Here is a 19,034-nt window from a genome sequence, read left to right as displayed (position 1 = left end):
AGAACACACTAATCAATAGGAGTGGGGCCTGCAGTTATGTAAATGTTTGTCCAATGGAAGGCAAGCTAGCTGTGGGGAGAGCTGGGTAGTCTCTGGAAATCATCATGACTTCCAAAGAAAACAAGCATTTACAAACGCCAGCCCACTATATATAAGGCCCAGACCCAGCAGAAAACCACAGTATCCTTGTGAGCTGCCCAAGTACCTCTTTGTACCTAACAAGGTATGCATTTACAATGGAACAGAATATTTTTGCATTTACCTTTTGAACTGAACATTTAAAGCAAATGTTTGGTGTTTATATATATATATATATATATATATATATATATACTTCAGATGCATTTTTCCTGATAACTTTTCAGTAAATTTTTTTTTATCACTTTCATTTGCTTTTAGTAACTCTGTTCGTATTGGTTAAATAGACAGTTACTGCACATGGAGAAGTATTTTTTGGAATGTTTTTGCACTCCCTTTTAATTGACTGGAGGACCTGAGTGGAAGTGAGCCAGCAGTGTGGCAGACAAAAGAGTTTGTCCAAGGGGGAATCTGTCTCTCCTGCATGACTCTTATTCAGGCGTCTGTTGTTCCAATTCTTTGAAATGTCTTTGTTTCTTTCTCTCTAGCTGTGTGTAAGAGGCATAATGCTGCGGTACATTGTAGCCTTCTGTCTCCTGGCTGTGTGCTGGGCACAGGACTGCCAGGTGGACAACATCCAGGTCATGCAGAACTTCAACAGGACCAAGGTGAGTCACACGTTTAAAGGGATCTATTAAGAACGGATAAATATAGAATAATCATATTTGTATTTCTTATGAAACACTGTCTTCAGATATTTTTAGACATAGGTGGAAAGGCATATTGCTTGTTTGCATGGAAATCTTGCAGTTCCAATTTTGGCATCATATGTTGGCTGGTAACCTCTAAATTAATTTTACCCTAATACCAGCAATAAGTTGGTGATCATGTAGATTGAGCAAAAAATCTCTTTCCATTTAGGTTTTCACTCTTAATGTTTTATACTTTCACATTAAATGGAATAAAGTGGCATGTGAAGTGAAGTGGCCACACTCCTCTGTTGTAGTATGCAGGGACATGGTATGCTGTAGCAAAGAAGGACCCTGTGGGTTTGTTCCTACTTGACAACATCGTGGCCCAGTTCAATATTGCAGAGGATGGCCAAATGACTGCCACTGCTGAGGGCAGAGTCATCATTCTCCAGTGAGTTCTGTTTTTCCATGTGATAGTTCATGTTTTGTTGGTTTCACTATCCTTTTGAAAATCAGTAAATACTGTTAAGTGAACTTTTGGGTTTTGGGTCAGATTCAACTTATCCAACTTAAGCTTTAATGCATCTTGTGCTAGTGAAATTGTCCAATTTACTGCATCACTTAGTTTGTATTTTCACATCAGTCCAGTCTTTTCACATCTCCCTTTCCTTTTTCCCTCACACCTCCCTTCCTTTTGTCCTATCTCTTTGTCTTCCAGGCAGTGGGAGCTGTGCGCCCACATGTTTGCCACCTTTGAGGACACTTATGACCCTGCCAAGTTCAAGATGAAGTACTGGGGAGCTGCAGCCAACCTGCAGACTGGATGTAAGTCGCAGTTCTTTAAATTAAAGGCCAAACCTGACACAACCTATCTTGAATTTCACATTAAAAGGGCTTGTTGCCCTACAGACAGATTGCTGTTTATTTAGTTTAATCATCAACTGCAATGCTTACTCTGGTAAGTGTCTGACAAATGAGGCAAGACAAATGCTCAGTTGGAGAGGTTCAAAATCTCTTCCACAAAACATTCACTGAAGGGCATTGTGACACATCATAAAAGGCAAATTGTGGTTATATAGTAATTAGGACTTCTTCAATCTGATTAAGGTCTAAACATTTTGCACAGTTGCATAAAAAACAGTTCATGCATTGATGGAATCTGTTCCCCTATGGAATATCAACCAGTACAGGTTTTGCTATGCTACGGGTAGCATGAATGTGCTTAACAAATTTCATGGCAATCTCGTCTTTAAAATATTACGCTGACATTGTGGCCTGAGGATGGAAACTGAAATACTGCATGCTCTTGGTAGCATGACTGTGCTCACCAATTTTCATGGAAAACTGCCCAATAGATGTTTAGATATCAAATCCAAAAAATGTCATGTTGATCCACTAATTACATTTTGTGATGTCTTGCTTGGAATGAGAGTGAATCTGCAGGAAACGTTATGGGGTTACCAAAACTGACAGAGTTCATCCTTTGGGGAGCATGAATGGGTGCACCATAAACCATGGTAATCTGCCCACAAGATTTTGTTGTTATGTTATGTGCAAGCCAAGATTGCACATGATGGTGGCACTAGAGAGAAGAGCATGAGGTCACAAAATCAGAAAGGGTTCATACTCTGGGGAGCATGAATTGTGCTGTTAGAGTTACTATGAAGATCTCATGTTTTTATTGTTGCTCGAGTCTTTTAGGCTTCAGGCTGTTACAAACCAAGCATCTTTATATTAAACATGGACATGACAACATGAAAGTGCACTAGAAATGGAACAAGCACACTGCAACATGTATATTTCCCAGAGAAAGGGAGCCTTTTGTTTTGATGGTCATCTGAGTGACATGCTTTTTAAATTTTGCAATGACTTGGAAAAAAAAAATCAAAAGCTTTCCTCTCTAACTTACCCACCACCCTCTCTCTCTTCCCCATCTAACCGCTCAGATGATGACCACTGGGTGATCAGCACTGACTATGACAACTACGCTGTCCATTACGCCTGCAGAGAGAAGGGTTATGATGGCACCTGCATAGACAGCTACTCCTTCGTCTTCTCACGTCATCCAACAGGCCTGAGGCCAGAGGATCAGTACATTGTCACCCAGAAGAAGCAGGAAATCTGCCTGTTGGGCAAATACAGACGTGTTCAGCACAACGGTAGGTTGAGTTTAGTTTGGTGTTATCTGTGGCTGAATTGTTTTTTTGTGGATTCATTCATTCAATTGATTCTATCGTTATCTTCTAAGTGATTCTATCGTAATGTGTTTGGAGTGTGTGTGTGTGTGTGTGTGTGTGTGTGTGTGTGTTTGTCAGCCTAAAATCTTATGTGCACAGCTTTGCCAGTATGATGAAAGCCTCTTATGGCTACAGTGATTCAAAACCTTTGCAAAATTTTTGTTTTTGCTACTTCTGCTCTCTCTTTTCATTCACTGTGTAGCTCGCTCAACCACCGCTGCTCTCTCTCTTTCTCCCTCTCTTCATTCACCACCTAGCTCACTCGACCACAGCTCCTCTCTTCTTCTATTTCTCCTCTCACACTTCTGGGTCACTGCGCCGTTCTCTCACTTCATTCACTGTCAAGCACAATTAATTTTTTTTGTCCTACTGTGGCCATATTTGCTTAAATGGTGGCAAGTTTACACAGACAAGGAAGTCAACAGAACACTGAGCAGACATATGGGAAAAGAAAAACAAACAAAAAACTACAAAAAACTTGAGAGGCTTTGGGCATTTTACAGTATATTTTCTATACTGTACTGTATTATATTTGAATCATTCAGTAATTTAATTTGTAATTTTTGAAAAGTGCTTGACAGCACAATTGGCCGATGAGTGTCTCCTGTGTTTTGCTCAACACACAGGGTCACAAGATTGATTGACTAACAAGATAAGCAGTAATCAGACATACCTTTACCATTAATGGGGCCTTATCAACCAATGTTACCACAACTGGTCCTGCTGCCCATTTGTATTTTAGTAGTTTGATTTCAAAACTCTATGGATCAATTGTGGAAAAAAGTATGCTTTTCGAGCCACCAACAGTTTTGTGTGACTCCGTTTAACTGTTGCCAGATAGCAGATATCTGACTTTGGAATGAAACTCTTCATTTGGGGCGAGCTCAGTGATGCATGTTTGCTCTACCTTGCCGGGAAAGAGGTTTCACAACCGCTGCTGCTTTATCAGGCCAAATCGTCATGAATGTGGGCAGCGTGCCATGACTAAGTTGTGGGAGTGGTGCAGCTTTTCTTTTGAAGTAATTACTTCCTTGTGTATGATGTGCACATATTCTTGCATTTTTATATTTTGTGTTGAATATGTCTTGTTCTCATTGCAGGTTTCTGCCAGGCCAGATGATCTGCATACATTCAAGCACTTTCTTTTCTAAGAACCGGCCTCCCACCACAGCTTTCTCTCCTGTGTCTCCCTTATTCTGTCTCACTCACTACTTTACTATATTAATAAATAATAAAAATACAACAAGGTGAGTGGAGCTCTCTGTTAACAAATACTATGGTGTAGATTGACACATTAACCAGTGTTGTAAATACAGGGGGAAGTTGATCATTACAGTTGGTTTGGTGATTGAGGGACTTTACCCAATTTCCCTGCTGGGATTAATAAAGTATTTCTGATTCTAAATTTTAGTCTTTTACTCAGTATCTGTCACATGTGCCTTTTTGCAGAGGAGCTTTGACCAAAATCAGCCTCTCACTTTTGTTGGCATTCCCCACTGACACAAGTAGGCCATGCCAGCTTGTGACCCACAGTACCTGTTAGTGTTACTGACAGGTTTTTATTCAGATGACTGGAAAACAAATTTAGGAACTTTACAAGCCATTATGGCAAGACACCTGATAAGACAATCCCTTTTCAACGGGGCAAACAAAACTGAACGCTCATCAGAACAGCTTCTGGACTGTATAACCACTATGTTTACTAAACCATTTAGCAACTCGTCATTGGCCTTGCCTTTTACACTGAATGTTTTGTAAGTCAAAAGGAGGCATTGTTATCATACCATACATATGTATTACTTAATTTACTATATGGGCATAGCAGTTTTGTCTCTTCTGTGACTGTTTGGTGTAGTCTTCTTGGACATTTTTTTAAATAAAATATTCATGCTGTGTTGGCTTTCCATGTTTATATAAAATTGAAATTTTATCTGTATTCTAAAATGACGAATACTTTGTTGCCCTTGGATTCAGTCAGTTAAAATATATTCAGTGGTGAACCCACCATAGGTCTGCTATTGTTACATCACCAGCACAAAATTGTGATTTCTTTTTGTTTTATCAGTGTATAAACTAAATCAAATAGAACCAAGGGTGTAAAAAACGCTTCATTGCACTCCACTGAAGAACTTTAGGAGAAATCAAGTCACAAAATAATTTTTAAACAGATTTGAAAGTGTCAAAATGTTTTCTATGCAAATATCTATAAGCTTCATTTTAGGTTAAATATTGATTGTAAAGACTTAGACATCAGGCAGGTTAAGTACAACAAACTGATGATTTTAAACACTTTTAGTCATGTTCAAGTTGCTGTTGCTGTCTGAACTTACGGCAAGACACTGGTGTGCCAGAGGGGAACCACTGAAACAGACGACATACAGGTGTGAGGACAGGACATTTACGTCTTTATTGCACATTTTTGTACAGTACAGTGGACAGCAAAACAACTTTGGAGCGCGCTCAGAATAATAATAATAAGAAGAAAAGATCAAACACACAAACCAAAATGTCAGTAGGTCACCCTTATGTATATCCAATTGATAATAAAACATTTAAAATACACAAATATTTGATATAAAAATATTCAACAGAGATATTTTGCTTTAAAAAGACAGGTAGGCTGAGTCAAAACCAAACATCAATAATGTATGAAAACAACAGTAATGGCAGTGTCTCTGGCAACTGTGTGTCCTGCTAAGTCAATCTAGTCACATTGCCAGGTCGGCAGGAATAAATGCACCTTAACCCCTTTTCCCCTACCAAAGAGGACCTTCACTAATCCCCTTCCTTAAATAGTTTAATACAAGGATTTAACTCATGCAATCTCATTCCAGCCTTACAGGACTGCAGGCTTGCAAAGTCAGGGCAGACATATTAGGGACATTAGGGACATAATAAACACCACATGATAGCCAACTTGGACAGACAGTTTTATCAACAATCATGATAGATCAGGAACACAAAAAGCTAAAAATATAAACATCCCCTGAGGTTAATTTTCCCCACAATGCTTTTGTCCTTTAAATACTTCTATTTATACCTCAATGTATTATAAAAACAGCAAAGGGCCCATTCCTTCTTGGAGGTCAACATTGCTGATTTCCATTGCTTTAAAACACTGCCCATGTATAATCATGTTTACACATGCAGAAGAATGTTATGCAAAAGGTAGAACTTGGATGGAGTGTTTTTGTAGGAAAGAAAAAAAAAAAAAAGAAGCCGATGATCTAAAAACCTCATCCAGCTCAGGCGAAGCAGTAGTCAATGTGAGCCAGCAGCTCTCTGTGCTGGCTGGTCGGGTAGGGGGCGCGGCACTTTGGGCATTCCAGGAAGCTCTCATCCAAGAGGTTGGCAACTTTGGAGGGGGATGTGGGTCCAGGAGGGTCCCTGATAGTGAGCCGCTCCAGGTCATTGAAGGAGCTGGGCTCTGAGAAGCGAGTGTTTGACTGTTTCTGGAATAAAGACGAGGCAGAAATATTAAGACTGGTGGGCTTTTTCCCACATCCTGCTTGGAGTACTTGGAGTGATTATGCATCAGGGCAATGCAGACAGTGCAATGTCTGCTGTCAGTTACAGAAACATGTAATAAATTGACATTCTTGTGACTGATAAAATTTTCTGGTGTTCAATATAACCTATTACATCTGGCAAACCCAACCCAATACCTAGCACCAGAGGTTACTAAAGCCAACCATGCATACTACTCGGCTGAGGTTTGTCAGCAGAAATGAAGGTAGAAAGGTGTATTGAATATTGTATGCATGTCATCTTAAAGTGAAATACACACGATCTGAAAAATGTGACATCACCATGTGCATAATTCATTGCTGGCCTAAAAGCAAAACCATTGATTACTCATGCTATTAGGAGAGGCACCCCTACAGTTGCTTGGCTCTGTGTGTGTTCATTTTTTTTTTTCCTGTGTTTTTTTTTTTTTTTTTGCCATGCAGGGCTTAGGGAAATTATATGCACTGTTTAGATCATTTAGAGCCCCAAAACAGCATAGAAACTTGATGCTGGTATGCTGTAAATTCACATATCAGGGTATGCTGTACTTTGGTTATTTCCAACAGATTTGGCCCAGAAAAGTTAAACAAATTAATTAAATATGATGTTCAGTGATTCTCTTAGTTACTACAGCACTATAATTTCACAGCACTTGGATGTTAACAATGGAGTTTTTACTGTCAATCTAGCTTGATTCACTCCATTTATGCATATACCCAAGTGTACGTCTTAGCGCTGGCTTTGTATTTGTGAAATGTTGAATAATGAACAATGGATTTTATCCGCAATTCTTCTGTCAGAATGATAATATAGCATTTTGGAATTAAACTCTTCTTTTGTTTTGTAAATAAGAAACCTAAAGTGATATGGAGGGGTGTACTGTCATCTGTGTTCCCTGTGGCAGCACAGGCCTTATGTAACTTCTAAATACATTGGAAATAGATCATGTTTAACTCAAACTTAGGTCTGATCAAACAAACTCGTATGTTTGAAGCTAAGTATCCTCAACACTTACAGCAGACTCCAGTCTTGCAATCTGATCACGGGCCTTGCGAAGCTCCTTCAACACCTTATGCAATTGGTGTTGCATGCTCTGACGATCAATCTTCTCATTCTCAAAGTCCTTGGCAGAAAGTTGGATCTTAGGAAGGAAAAAACAAACATAAGGAGGAAGAGAACTTGCTTAAATTTCACATGTTGTATAAGGTATGATTCCGGTCCAGCATTTATGGTCAATGTTTATTTAACAAGTCCAACACAAACATTCTCTAAGAGGAAGAAACAGAAAAAGGAAAAAAAAGAAAGATCAGATGGGATTGGCCCTACAAAATTTGATCTGTGTGTCCGAGTGCACACTATAGAGATGTTGGGGTCACTGAAACCACACATAATCTTCAAGGCTGGTGTTTTATGTTAACAATGTTTTTGTGTTGTTTTTTGTTGTTTTTTTCTGCCCTGGCTACAGGGTCCAACCTACCCGCTGAGTCCAGGCCAAGCTCCAATTTGTCTTACACCCTTGGGCAAGATTGGGTGGGGGTTTTATGCCATGTTTACACACTATTTTTTCTTCCCCTGTTTTTTGGGCCTCTTCAAATCCCTTGTATATATTATAGTTGCTCTGTAAAACACATGCAGTGTTACCTGTTGCTCCATTGCTGCTATTCTCCTCTGCTCCTCGTTTTGATTTAGCAGAGACTTCTGGAGCAGATTCACCTGCAAAGGTCAAGGTAATCAAGGATCTCATTGTATCAAGGTACAAGTAAAACTGGGATGAGATTTTATTTGTCAGTGTAAATTACTCATCCTCAGAACCCTTTACTCTGAACAGATTGCTCTCTTCAGACATAAATATTACTTATGGGTGTGGGTTAGGTAATATGAATTATTATGTGAGAAAGAATTTGCGAAAATATGAGTGTAAAATGAGTGACTCAGTGTGAATGAGTTACCTGCAGGAGAAGCTCAGCAGATCTTTTCCTCTCCTCCTCCAGTCTGACATTCATGCTATCGAGTTCCACTCTCATCCTGTCTCCTCGCTCAGACGACACCTTCCTCTCCTCACGCACCACATGTCTGACAGTGAGCAATACACATAAATAGCGCTAAGAAGTACTCTCTTTAACTGTACTGTACTTTAAAAAAATGATAAAAAATAAAAATGTTTGACAAACGAAAAAACAAAACTTCTTTAGAGCCAAAAACATCTTTTCAATATTATCATATAGGTCCAGGGTTGTAAAACTTTCCATCTGGCACCCAAATAGAAGAAATCGTCTCACTCTGGGATCCAGAGTCAGTAAAACATCCTAGTGTGTTTGTCATTTTGTGTGAAAGCACTAAGAGTAAGCCTTGAGAGCATGTTGGTTACAACTCAAAATTTAGGAAACTAAAACAGATAAGGCACTGATATTTTGAAAGTAAAATGACTATTTTATTTGCTTTTTTTACTTAGCTTTTTTAAGTGAAAAAGGACAAACAAAAAAGTGACACCTACACAGGTGATTTGACAGCAAACTCTTTTTGATTTGTATTTCAATTTTACCAATGTACAGTAATTAAAATAATACTTCACATCTCAGATTTCTCATGACCTCCACCATCAATACCCTATGCAAGCATAAACAAATGGCACTATTAAACAAGCACCAAAGTCTAGCTGAACGCTTGCTGGTATTTTGGGTTTCTTATGCATCTGTCTGACCACAGTGAAGGGAATCAAGCTCTACCTGGGCACAAACATCCTAGTAATGTGATGTGGAAAAGCAACCAAACTGCCATTAGAAATGTCTGTAGGTTAAATGGAGTCCATGACACCGTGAAAATAGTCTGGTCTACCTGTTGTTGGCTCGCTCTGCCTGCAGCTGCTCCTTTGCCTCCTCCACCTCCATACTCTTGTCCTCATACCTCCTCTGGAGAGACAGTAGCTCCCTGCATCTGTCCTCATGCTTCCTCTGCAGTGCTGCCATCTCGTCCTGGAGCCTGATGACCCACTCCTTCTCAGAGTGCAGCTCAGCCTCGGCCCTGGATGTCTGCAGAGCCACCAAAAACTCCCATTAATCCAAATTTCTGAAATGTTTACCTCTTGTGTCTCCCTATTTACCGAAAGCGAGTTGTCAGTTGTCAAAAACAGGAAAAAAAGAACTAAGTAGTAATGAACAAATGAATGAACATGTCAGTTTATATTATTTACCTGTTCCTTCTGCACTTGAAGCTCCTGTTGGGCCTTGACAGCCTGATCTCTTTGGCTCTCCAGGTCTTTCTGTACCCCCAACAGCAGCTGGTCGTACTTCTCCTGAAGTTGAGCAGCACTCTTCTGTGGAACTGCTGACGGAAATGGGGCTGCAGCTGGTGCACAGCAGGAGTTAGGATATCCAAGTCATTCATCGTACATTGCACCAGATAAGACTGATATGTGAATGTTGAAAATGTAAACCTAGAGAGTAAAGCAACCTCAGATTTTTGAGGCAAGGCTGCAAAATCCCCCTAAAAAGAATCGAAAAAGAGCTAAAAAGAGCTGCCTTTTAATCATGGGAACCCCAGTTTGTAATCAAGGATACTTAATCAACTGTGGTTTCAGAAAACACATTTTTAATTTTTGGTGGTATGAAGAGGTCCTGGTTCATCATTTATACAATTCTTTATGTATAAGGCTATGGGTCTGTGGAGACAAACACCTAAGCTGCGAAAACTAGGCTAGGACACGATGCCATGATGAAAGCTAGGGGATTTCAAATGAAGCGTAAAATCTGTTTTTAAAATGCAGATTTGGCAGTAACAGCACTTAGAACAATGAAAGCCAATTTGGGCGACTGACAAATTCTACAACAAACATGTGAGAGGCCCGGTGAGGTACTTTTCGGTGACAAACTGAACAGGTCTGTTGGCAGGCAGAAAACAAAACACAAGACGCGACAAAAGTAAATGTCTAAGTACATGACTCTGCTTGCTAAATCTTGCCAACTTTATTGCTGAGCGTCATTATGCTGCTGTTATCGCTCAGGAGAAGAGTTTGTAATACCAGAGTTTAAGTAAGCTGCATAATTTTTACTTGTTCACTTTGCTGTGCTGCAGTTTGCCTACTTGAGTTTGTTGTTGTGGTTAAACAGACTTCATCCACTGTATCATTTCTCCCACTGTGCAAGCTGGTGTCTTAGTTGAACTATCATCTTTTCTGGCGCCAATGTTGCAGAACACTCCAAACATAATCAGACCATATAATTAAGTCTATGTCAGACCACAGTGCTATTGAATACTAGTTTTGCATTTCATCTTCAACTGACCAATCAACTTAAAGCAGTAGTGTTTCAGTTTTTTTTAGTGCAACAATAAAATATTTCCCTGTCTCACCATCTGAGGATTGTTTTGGTTGCTGCTGCAGTGCCTGGTTGGCCTGGGCCAGCTGCTGTTCCAGCTCCAGTGTGCGGGCCAGGATGGCCTGGACGTAGCTCTCTCTCTGCTGATCGTACACCAGCCACTGCTGGTTCTTCTCAAGAGCCTTGTTGGAAATGCACAAACCATGTTACAGATAATATTTCCTGACACAAGAACAATACAATTACAAATTAAGCATTTCATTTCAAAATGACAGCCACTGTTTGTTTGTTTGGTTGGTTTTTTACAAACAAAAAAAAAAACAAAAAACACATGCACACACACCAAAATGGTCCCTTGGTTGTCAAAATTATAACATTTTTGGAGATAAGATGCTCTACATTTTATAACTGTTGAATGATGAACATCAGGGAATGTTTTTTCCAAGTGGCTGCATCAAATATGTTCTAACACAAGGTTTTGGTTGAAAAATATTGGTTAACGATAAGCATATATTTATATAAATCACAAACACAAAACACACACATACACACAATCAACACCAATGACTGGACTCACATCTCTTAGCTGATCCTGGACCACCGCCAAGTCTGCAGGAGGTACCTGACCACCATTCTGTTCAGAGAGAAAAATAGAGGTGGTTGGTCATTAGCATTAGTCTCACATGGACCCAGGCTGACATGCACTAGCATCAACGGTGATCAACACAATAGCAACCATTAGATGTGGTTATTGTTGGGTGGAGTGGGGCGGGAGGCATATTTGCAGTTATATTGGCACAAAAAAATCTGCAGGGTTTTGTTTCTGAATGGTCCAATGTTTGATAGCCCTTCACGGAGAACTGGTGCTGTTTTAAAAGCGAAGAATGGCCCTGTTTTGCAATACTTGATATCCATATATTGTTAGGCATGTCTGTGAGTTTGCATTTATTTTCTAAACATTTGGACAAAATCTCAAGGGACATTTCAACATAAAACTGCAGGTTTGCCAAATGCTTAAATCAAGGCCAACTTGTCAAAATTATCTTTATTATCTTAATTATCTAAATTATGGTAATATTTCACAGCATGAAGGCAAATGCTCGAACAAGAGCATTTTCTTATTGGAACATTTTTGAACTGGCCCCAGCTGGAGAGAAGTTTCCATCTCTGCAGGCCACATACCTGAGGCCAATCCCTCGACAATCATCCCTAGAAGACGGCCAGCCATCTCATAATTCTGTCATCCTGACCCCAGCACCCACCTCTGATCCCAGCCCATGCCTAAGCCCAAACAAACCCTTCATAGTGGTGTCAAAACAGTAAGCAACTACATGATCATCTCATTGCTAAGGCTCTGTGAGCTGCTAAGAGTGCTACACTTGACCAGGCAAGCATCATGAGCTTGTCAACTTTTTCCAGATGGATTTAAACGTATGTCCCATAAGCTAAGCCCCTAATAGCCTTTGCGAATGCAGGAGGGAGGAGGGAGAGGATGGTGGGTTTGTTGTCCAGATTATGCCCAGTAATGCTTTTGGAGCTAAGCCAGGGGCTTGAAGGGTGGCGTGCATTCCTGGAAAATTACTTTCTTTACCAGAGAGATGTTATGATAAGAATTTTCACTTGCAGTGGCAGTTCAATGATACTGAAATCAAAGATGGCTATGTATTGTATGCATCTACAAGTGCTGAATACTGAATCTATTCTTATCACACCAACACCTTGTAAACAGGGGATTCACTACTTCTTAAACTCCTGTATACCCCAACAAAATGAAATCTAAAATGTACTTGTATTTTTCATAATTTCAAGGTTAAGAATGCAGAGGCAGACATTTTTATGCAGGAATTTTGTCAAAGAATATTGTATGCATAACAAAGAAGGTAGAGTACCAAAAATGCATTTGCATCTTTTAATCAGTTGTAAGGAAAAAAAAGAGTAATAAAATAATAATAATAATAATAATAATAATGATAAAAAAATCCTACAATTGAAACTTGCAGGTGTATTTCATTTTCCGTCAACTCTCCATCTCTCTTTTTTTTTTTTTTTGGCTCCAGCTACTGCTGAACTAATAATGTAACCATAGAAACTACATCCTCAAAGAAATGTATTCTGTTGAACCATGAGCATGTTACAGAGCTTAGATTTTGTGTATGTTATCCATAACATATAAAGCTAATGTAGATTCTGACATTTGACCAATACGTGAGAAAACTGGGAGAAATGACACCATAGAAGATCACTGCGATGGAGGAATGAAAATCAATAGCCTTCTAGGAAAATCAAGAGGATTGGCATGTAAGCCTTTCTCTCATCTTTTCTTTGCATAAAATTCAGGTTCAGAGAGGCTTATGTTTGTCCATAAAAGTGAATGTGATACTTGAGTTTTCAACCACTTCATCCCTGAATAATAATAATACTAATGAAAAAAAACCTCCTTCCTTGTGACATTAACACCTAAGCTTCTCCAGAAGTCAGAGAGAATCCTGATGATTGTTGTTAACAAAGAGCGCTGCAGTGAGGGCTGGCTGTGTTCAAAGCATCAGAGGGGAGGAGTGCTGACCGAGGATCAGTGTTGCCTTTTGAAAATGAATGAGTTCTTAAGATCATGAGGGACCTGAGCGGTAACCACAGAGCAATGCTGCTGCAGCCGGACGAGAGGCTTTAGTGATTACATGAGCTACAAAACAATAGTACAAAGCCCTGATTGCAGGAGAGCGAATCAAGACATTTCATTGTGAAAATTTTTGTATGTTTACTGCACATTATGGTGCTCCTGCCTTTTTTTTTTTTTTTTTTTTTATAAAAAGGACATCAAAATGACATATTACAATGAAAGAATAATTTATTTGTATGTGTTGGGGGTTGTTGAGTGCGGTCTTATACAGATGTGGGTGGTCACAAATAGTACAATGAAAAGCCACCTGCATTCACTTTCATTAAGTAGCATTTTGAGCCCTTGGTGCATGTGCTTGTGCTTCTGGTTTTCTTCTGAATATTAAATACTGCAACCGTCTGGTCTACTCCTGACTGAAACGCAGTGTCAGCAGCTGAGGAAAGTAATCATAGATCAAACACTCCCATCTAGTGGGCACAAGGGTAACTGCATCTGTTTTTCAAAATTAATCATCATCATCATCTCATCTGTGGAAAAACCTCGGCTACAGCATGTTTTGTAAATTCTCACACATTCTCACAATTGAAGTTCATACAAATAAAACTTTTAAATGGGAAAGCTGCTGTTCTAGACATGATGGGCCACAATTACCATTCAACTGTAGAGGAAACACTGTTCTTCAACCAGAGGCAATTTGCAAATTTTAAAAATAGTCCTAGTCCTAGTGCTTTGACAGAAATGTCCTTCAAATTTAGCCAGATTGAAGTTGTGTTGTATTGATTCAATTAAGTCATTATACACTCTGTAAAAGCACATCTGAATTTAGTATAATCAACAAAAACATGTCTGCAGTATCAACACTTTTATTGTAATCCCTGGCGAGGACTTTTTGCTGAAATGTTGGTGTCCTAAATAAAATGTTATACAATGACTTGAGTGTGTGGCTGCATTTTATTTGTTACAGATTACATTTTTTTTGCCTTGGCTGGCACCTCTGCTTGGGTGTGCACTCCTTTCTTCTGCACTCTTTCCAGGACTTGTTCCTAGGCCAGGGGCAGCACATATGATCTAAGAGGCAGGGATGCAGCCATTCGACTATCTGTGAACGCCTAAGGTTTCTTATGACAAACTGTTTTTCGTAATGATAGTTATAATAATATACAACATTTTTTTATTCCTCCATTTTTCCATGATAGAATAAAATAAAACTATTTCTAAAACCCTTGTTACAGAATTTCTGCTCATTGTTGTCATCAAGTAGCAGAGTGTATGTGAATGAGTATTTTGTCATTAACTTTGTAACAAGATTAATACAGTCTATGACATGAACAGTAGATCATCTGCTATATTGATTTACCAGCCAACTACATTATTACAACAGCACAGAAACCCAAAAAAGATAATTGGTAAACCATCCGTCCACAGCCAAAAATTACAAACAACTGGCTTATGGCAGTGGCAGATTTGACCCGCCTAATGAGAACATCTGCATGTAGGCACGAATAGTGACTGTAAACTTAGCCAACCCACCGCAGCCTGTGCTTCCAAGGCCTGGCAACGAGCAGAAACAGTAGTCAGCTTGTTTTTCAGGTTCTCCGTCTCCTGCGAGAGGCTCTGGAACAACCCATCTCTCTGCTCTGCCTCCTTCTTCCGCTGCTCCAACTGGGCCTGCAGTGATGCCACCACCTCAAATACACAATGTCAAAGATTTGCTAAGTATGTATGCACTTTTCACAATAAGAACCTGCTTCAGATAATTTTTAGTTACAAGGCTGGGTTATGGTCTGTACAGCCACAGTCTAACTGAGCAGCTTGACAGCAGCTGGCTTAATAACAGCTGTTGGGGGAGTATTACTTATTCACTTAACACATTCCCATTCTGTGGGAAAACAAATCTGTGATCTTCCACTTGCTAACATGCTTCTACAACTTATGACCTAATGCCATCCTGAACCTCATTGATGGTAGTTGTTAGGGGAATGTTATTTGCCCACCTAACACATTCACTTTCTCTGCGGGAAAACAAATCAGTGCAGATCTTCCACTTACCAACATGCCTCTCCAGCTTATAGGCAAATTGCCAACCTAACTAGGGCTGAACAATTAGTCAAAATGCTATATGGACAATTATCAAAAATCACAGGGGCTGCAATTTGTTGATTCAGGTAAAATGTATGACAAAATACCACTATAAATGAAATATTGGGGTGCTACAGGGATGCCCTAGCCTAGAAATTGTATTCTCCAGATGTAAGGAGACATGTTACTTTGGTCCAGAGTCCGCAGACCTCAACACAAATCAAATTATCATCATTTTAATAGTTTTTTTCCCCCCCAGTAACAATGACTGAGCCTTGACTGAGTGGCCCAAATTAACATCACCAAATAGTACAGCAATAGAAAATTTGAGAACAAAAACATTATCAATATCTCAAATAAGCAAACACAAATATTTCTACAGCCGCATCATCAACAGGAGCAACAACTCGAACATGAGTGAGGATGTACACAGAGGACGAAGCCGTGAACGCTGCTTTGGTTTATTAATGTTTAGATAAATGGGACGTCAAGTGAACAGCATACAGAGTAAGTATTTGTAGGCAGTCTCTCTCTCTGTCAGCTGAGTAAACTTCACTCTTAAATATTGGCTGTGCTGCTGTCAGAGTGGGATGTAAGCCATTTCCTCAAACCGGTTTTTGTGGCAGCTCAGCGGAATTCGACAATGATTTTGCCATCTGACAGTTGTTCTACTCACAGCATTACATATGCCACCAATGAAACACCATGCCCAAAAATAAATAAATAAATAAATAAATAAAAATAAATAAATAAATGTAGAGACAGCTGTCGGTATATTTTTCCACTCTGGGAAGACAACTGCACTCTCAGGGTTTCCAAATGTGAGTGTGTGTATATATGAAGGAGAGGGTTTCAAGGTGTGTGCATGTATACCTCTCTCCTGTAAATGTGTTTTTTATGTGGATGTTTCTCCAGAGGGGCTCCAGCCGTGGCTTTGTTATGTGTTAAGTGTGTGTGTGTGTGTGCTTGTATCTACTGTACCTCCCCTCCTCTAGCTGACAGCTGCTGTCTCAGTGTTTCTAGTTCCTGCTCTTTAACCAGCAGCTGCTGATTGTTCCTCTCTCGCAGCGTCTCCAGGGACAGAATCCTCTGAAACAATTAGCATTACAAACCGTAGACAGGAGACATTCTCAAATCCAAACCGAGAAATTTGTTTGAAGAAAACAACAACAAAACAAACACCGTGTTCACCTCTAGGAGCTTGCTTTTGTCCGAGTCGGGTGGCTTGATATGTCGTTTGGCCAGTTCGTCCATCTTTTTCCGGAGGTGAGCATTTTCCTTCCGGACCCTCTCCAGCTCCAGCTCAGCCTTGGAGGACGAGCTGCTCGATTTGAAACCCAATTTGGTGGCAATAGATGTCATGGCTGCTTCTGCTGTGTTGAGACAAATAACCTGCACCAAAACGCAGAAACAAGCAATTTCATTTCCAAGTCTGTCTTCTCCTAAGGTTCACCAGAGGATAATTACTTTTAATTTGCCTTGTATCATTTGGTCAGGGAAATATTCAAACTGAAATTAGATGCAGACTGAACACGCAAAAATTAAAACTGCTAAAACCCTGAGTGCTTATCAAACCTACCACCTCAAAGTGAAACAAAAAGTTGCCAGAATACAAATAGGCTACTGAATGTCTCACAGCAAAAAAGACAACAAAAGAGAACGAGAAAATAAATAACAGAAAATTATTCCACGGGTATTTAGCTTATCCTAGGGCTTTCAGGTTATTTTAAAAAATTTAGGACCGTGAAACTCTAAGATGAAAAGGGCTTTTGAGCAATGAGGAAAAACAGCGTCTGACAGTCAACCACGTTGTTTTCTCTATTTTGGGGGCCGCCTGCTTCCCCCCCAACAACAACAAAAAAAAAACATAAAAACAGACTGTCGTGTATCACCAACTTTACCAAAAACATCCAAACGCTTAAAAACCCCAACAATAAATAAGTATAAATTGTATTCACTGGGTCATTTCGCCACCAGCACAAGTTCCAACACATTGTCAGCTCTCAAAGGTTTCACTTAATTTCGTAAAAATAGCAATTGGACAGAGACAGAGATTAAATAATGATATCATGTAAACAGTAAAGAGATAACACTGTTTGCTCGGTAAACTCCTGATTCTCTTGCACCTGTCGCACACTTGGCTAACGCTACCGAGCGTCAAACAACGTCACTTCGTACTACTTCTTGTCCGTTTCCACGCGGTTCACTTTGAAACAACAAAATACAACCAAACATAATTCGCACAGATTTATACAAAGCGTAACTCACAGCCCAAGCGGCTTTTTTGCACCCGAAGATATCTTCTTATCGTAATACTCACAGAAAACAAAACGGCTGTCAAACGCAGGACGCCCACTTCCTGAAGTTTGAATTGCAGCGCGTCATGACGTCACATCCGCAGGCAGGGATTGGGTGCGAGTGTTGTGTGTGTGTGTGTGTGTGTGTGTGTCTACGGTAGTAGGATATCCCGGAGTTGCATGGGCGGGCGGTGCAGCTCAGAAAAAAGATATTGTTTTTCTTTCCCGTTACAAATGCAGAACACTGTAATTGCATGTCGCTGTACATTATATTATGAACTACAACTAACAAGATGAAATAAATCGGGATTTTATTTTTGCTTTACTGTTTTGTGGTCTTTTATGGTTAACCTGATTTAGCCGGGCTGTCTCTCGACATAAATCTAACAAACAGGCGTGGTGAATCACATCTGCCAGCTTGCCAAGTCTTCTTGCCCTTGTGCGTCATTCAGGTGTGAGTTTTTGTACTGCAACTATCCCTCGCATGATCTTTTATCAGAACTCTCTTTCCATCATATGAACACTTACGTTTGAAAATGATATGCAGAATGTGTAGGGTTGCACTGATCATTTTTTAAGATTCCTCTTGCCTATTTTTCAACAATGACAGCTGAAAGCTGATTAAAATATGATGCATTTTACCCACTCTTTCCACTAAGAAGGGCACAGTGTGTAAATATGAATGCAGGCATAAATAGTAAATTGCATTACAATACTGTTTTACCAGATTGTTCTTATGGCTGCATAAAATAGCAGTAGCTAGGTACCCTTGTGTGAATAAATCATAGGTTTTATCCAAGCATAGTAATTATATGTTAATGTCTGAGGTACTCACTTGCCTATTTCCACTGGTAAGCATGACATTTCATACAGCTTTAACAGCAGGATCTGTATCAGATATTTTGAAAAATGGCACGATGGACACAGCTAGCTCTGCAAATTGGCTCATATTTTGGCTCATTTTTAAGGCACTTTTCCTAATATGTGTCTAGTTTAGTCATAAAAGTGATGCTTCCATGTTGCATTGTCTTTATTTTTGGGGGTATCTTATTTCATGCCTTTTATTTCCATCTGGAAATGTCAGTAAAATATGCAAATTGATATCAAATTAAATCAATAAATATCTGTGTCACTCATCACTAGTCTTTCATGTGGCTCCCACAGCATCAAGCAGCCTGTTCCACAGTATTCTACACCTGGTTGGTCCTGTCAAA

At 39.6% G+C, this 19,034-nt stretch overlaps 2 protein-coding genes across 6 annotated transcripts; one reads left to right on the top strand and one right to left on the bottom strand.

Annotated features, from left to right (window-relative positions):
• The first annotated feature begins 176 nt into the window (after positions 1-176).
• Positions 177-4,152, top strand: rbp4 (retinol binding protein 4, plasma). The gene is made up of 6 exons (XM_030077904.1): positions 177-223; positions 627-746; positions 1,085-1,221; positions 1,489-1,595; positions 2,717-2,929; positions 4,108-4,152. The coding sequence occupies exons 2-6, from the start codon at positions 645-647 to the stop codon at positions 4,125-4,127; spliced, it is 579 nt and encodes a 192-aa protein (XP_029933764.1). The 5' UTR covers positions 177-223; positions 627-644; the 3' UTR covers positions 4,128-4,152.
• Positions 4,153-5,389: 1,237 nt separating this feature from the next.
• Positions 5,390-17,942, bottom strand: cep55l (centrosomal protein 55 like). Of its 5 annotated transcripts, none has more exons than XM_030078720.1 (12): positions 17,844-17,942; positions 16,715-16,915; positions 16,505-16,612; positions 14,975-15,130; positions 11,405-11,461; positions 10,862-11,009; positions 9,705-9,859; positions 9,350-9,543; positions 8,464-8,587; positions 8,156-8,227; positions 7,530-7,655; positions 5,390-6,459 (listed from the first exon to the last, which is right to left on the bottom strand). In XM_030078720.1, exons 2-12 carry the CDS (start codon positions 16,883-16,885, stop codon positions 6,253-6,255), a joined length of 1,518 nt encoding a protein of 505 aa, XP_029934580.1. In that variant the 5' UTR covers positions 16,886-16,915; positions 17,844-17,942; the 3' UTR covers positions 5,390-6,252. The 5 variants fall into 5 exon arrangements, with proteins under 5 accessions (XP_029934580.1, XP_029934579.1, XP_029934581.1 ...); XM_030078719.1 differs by having other exon boundaries at positions 17,792-17,878; XM_030078721.1 differs by lacking the exon at positions 17,844-17,942 and adding an exon at positions 17,650-17,785.
• Positions 17,943-19,034: the final 1,092 nt, after the last annotated feature.

This window comes from Myripristis murdjan, chromosome 19, assembly GCF_902150065.1.
Source record: "Myripristis murdjan chromosome 19, fMyrMur1.1, whole genome shotgun sequence".
Lineage (NCBI taxonomy): Eukaryota > Metazoa > Chordata > Actinopteri > Holocentriformes > Holocentridae > Myripristis > Myripristis murdjan.
Note: the sequence above shows the minus strand (reverse complement) of the source record. Positions and strands in the feature narration are given on the sequence as shown.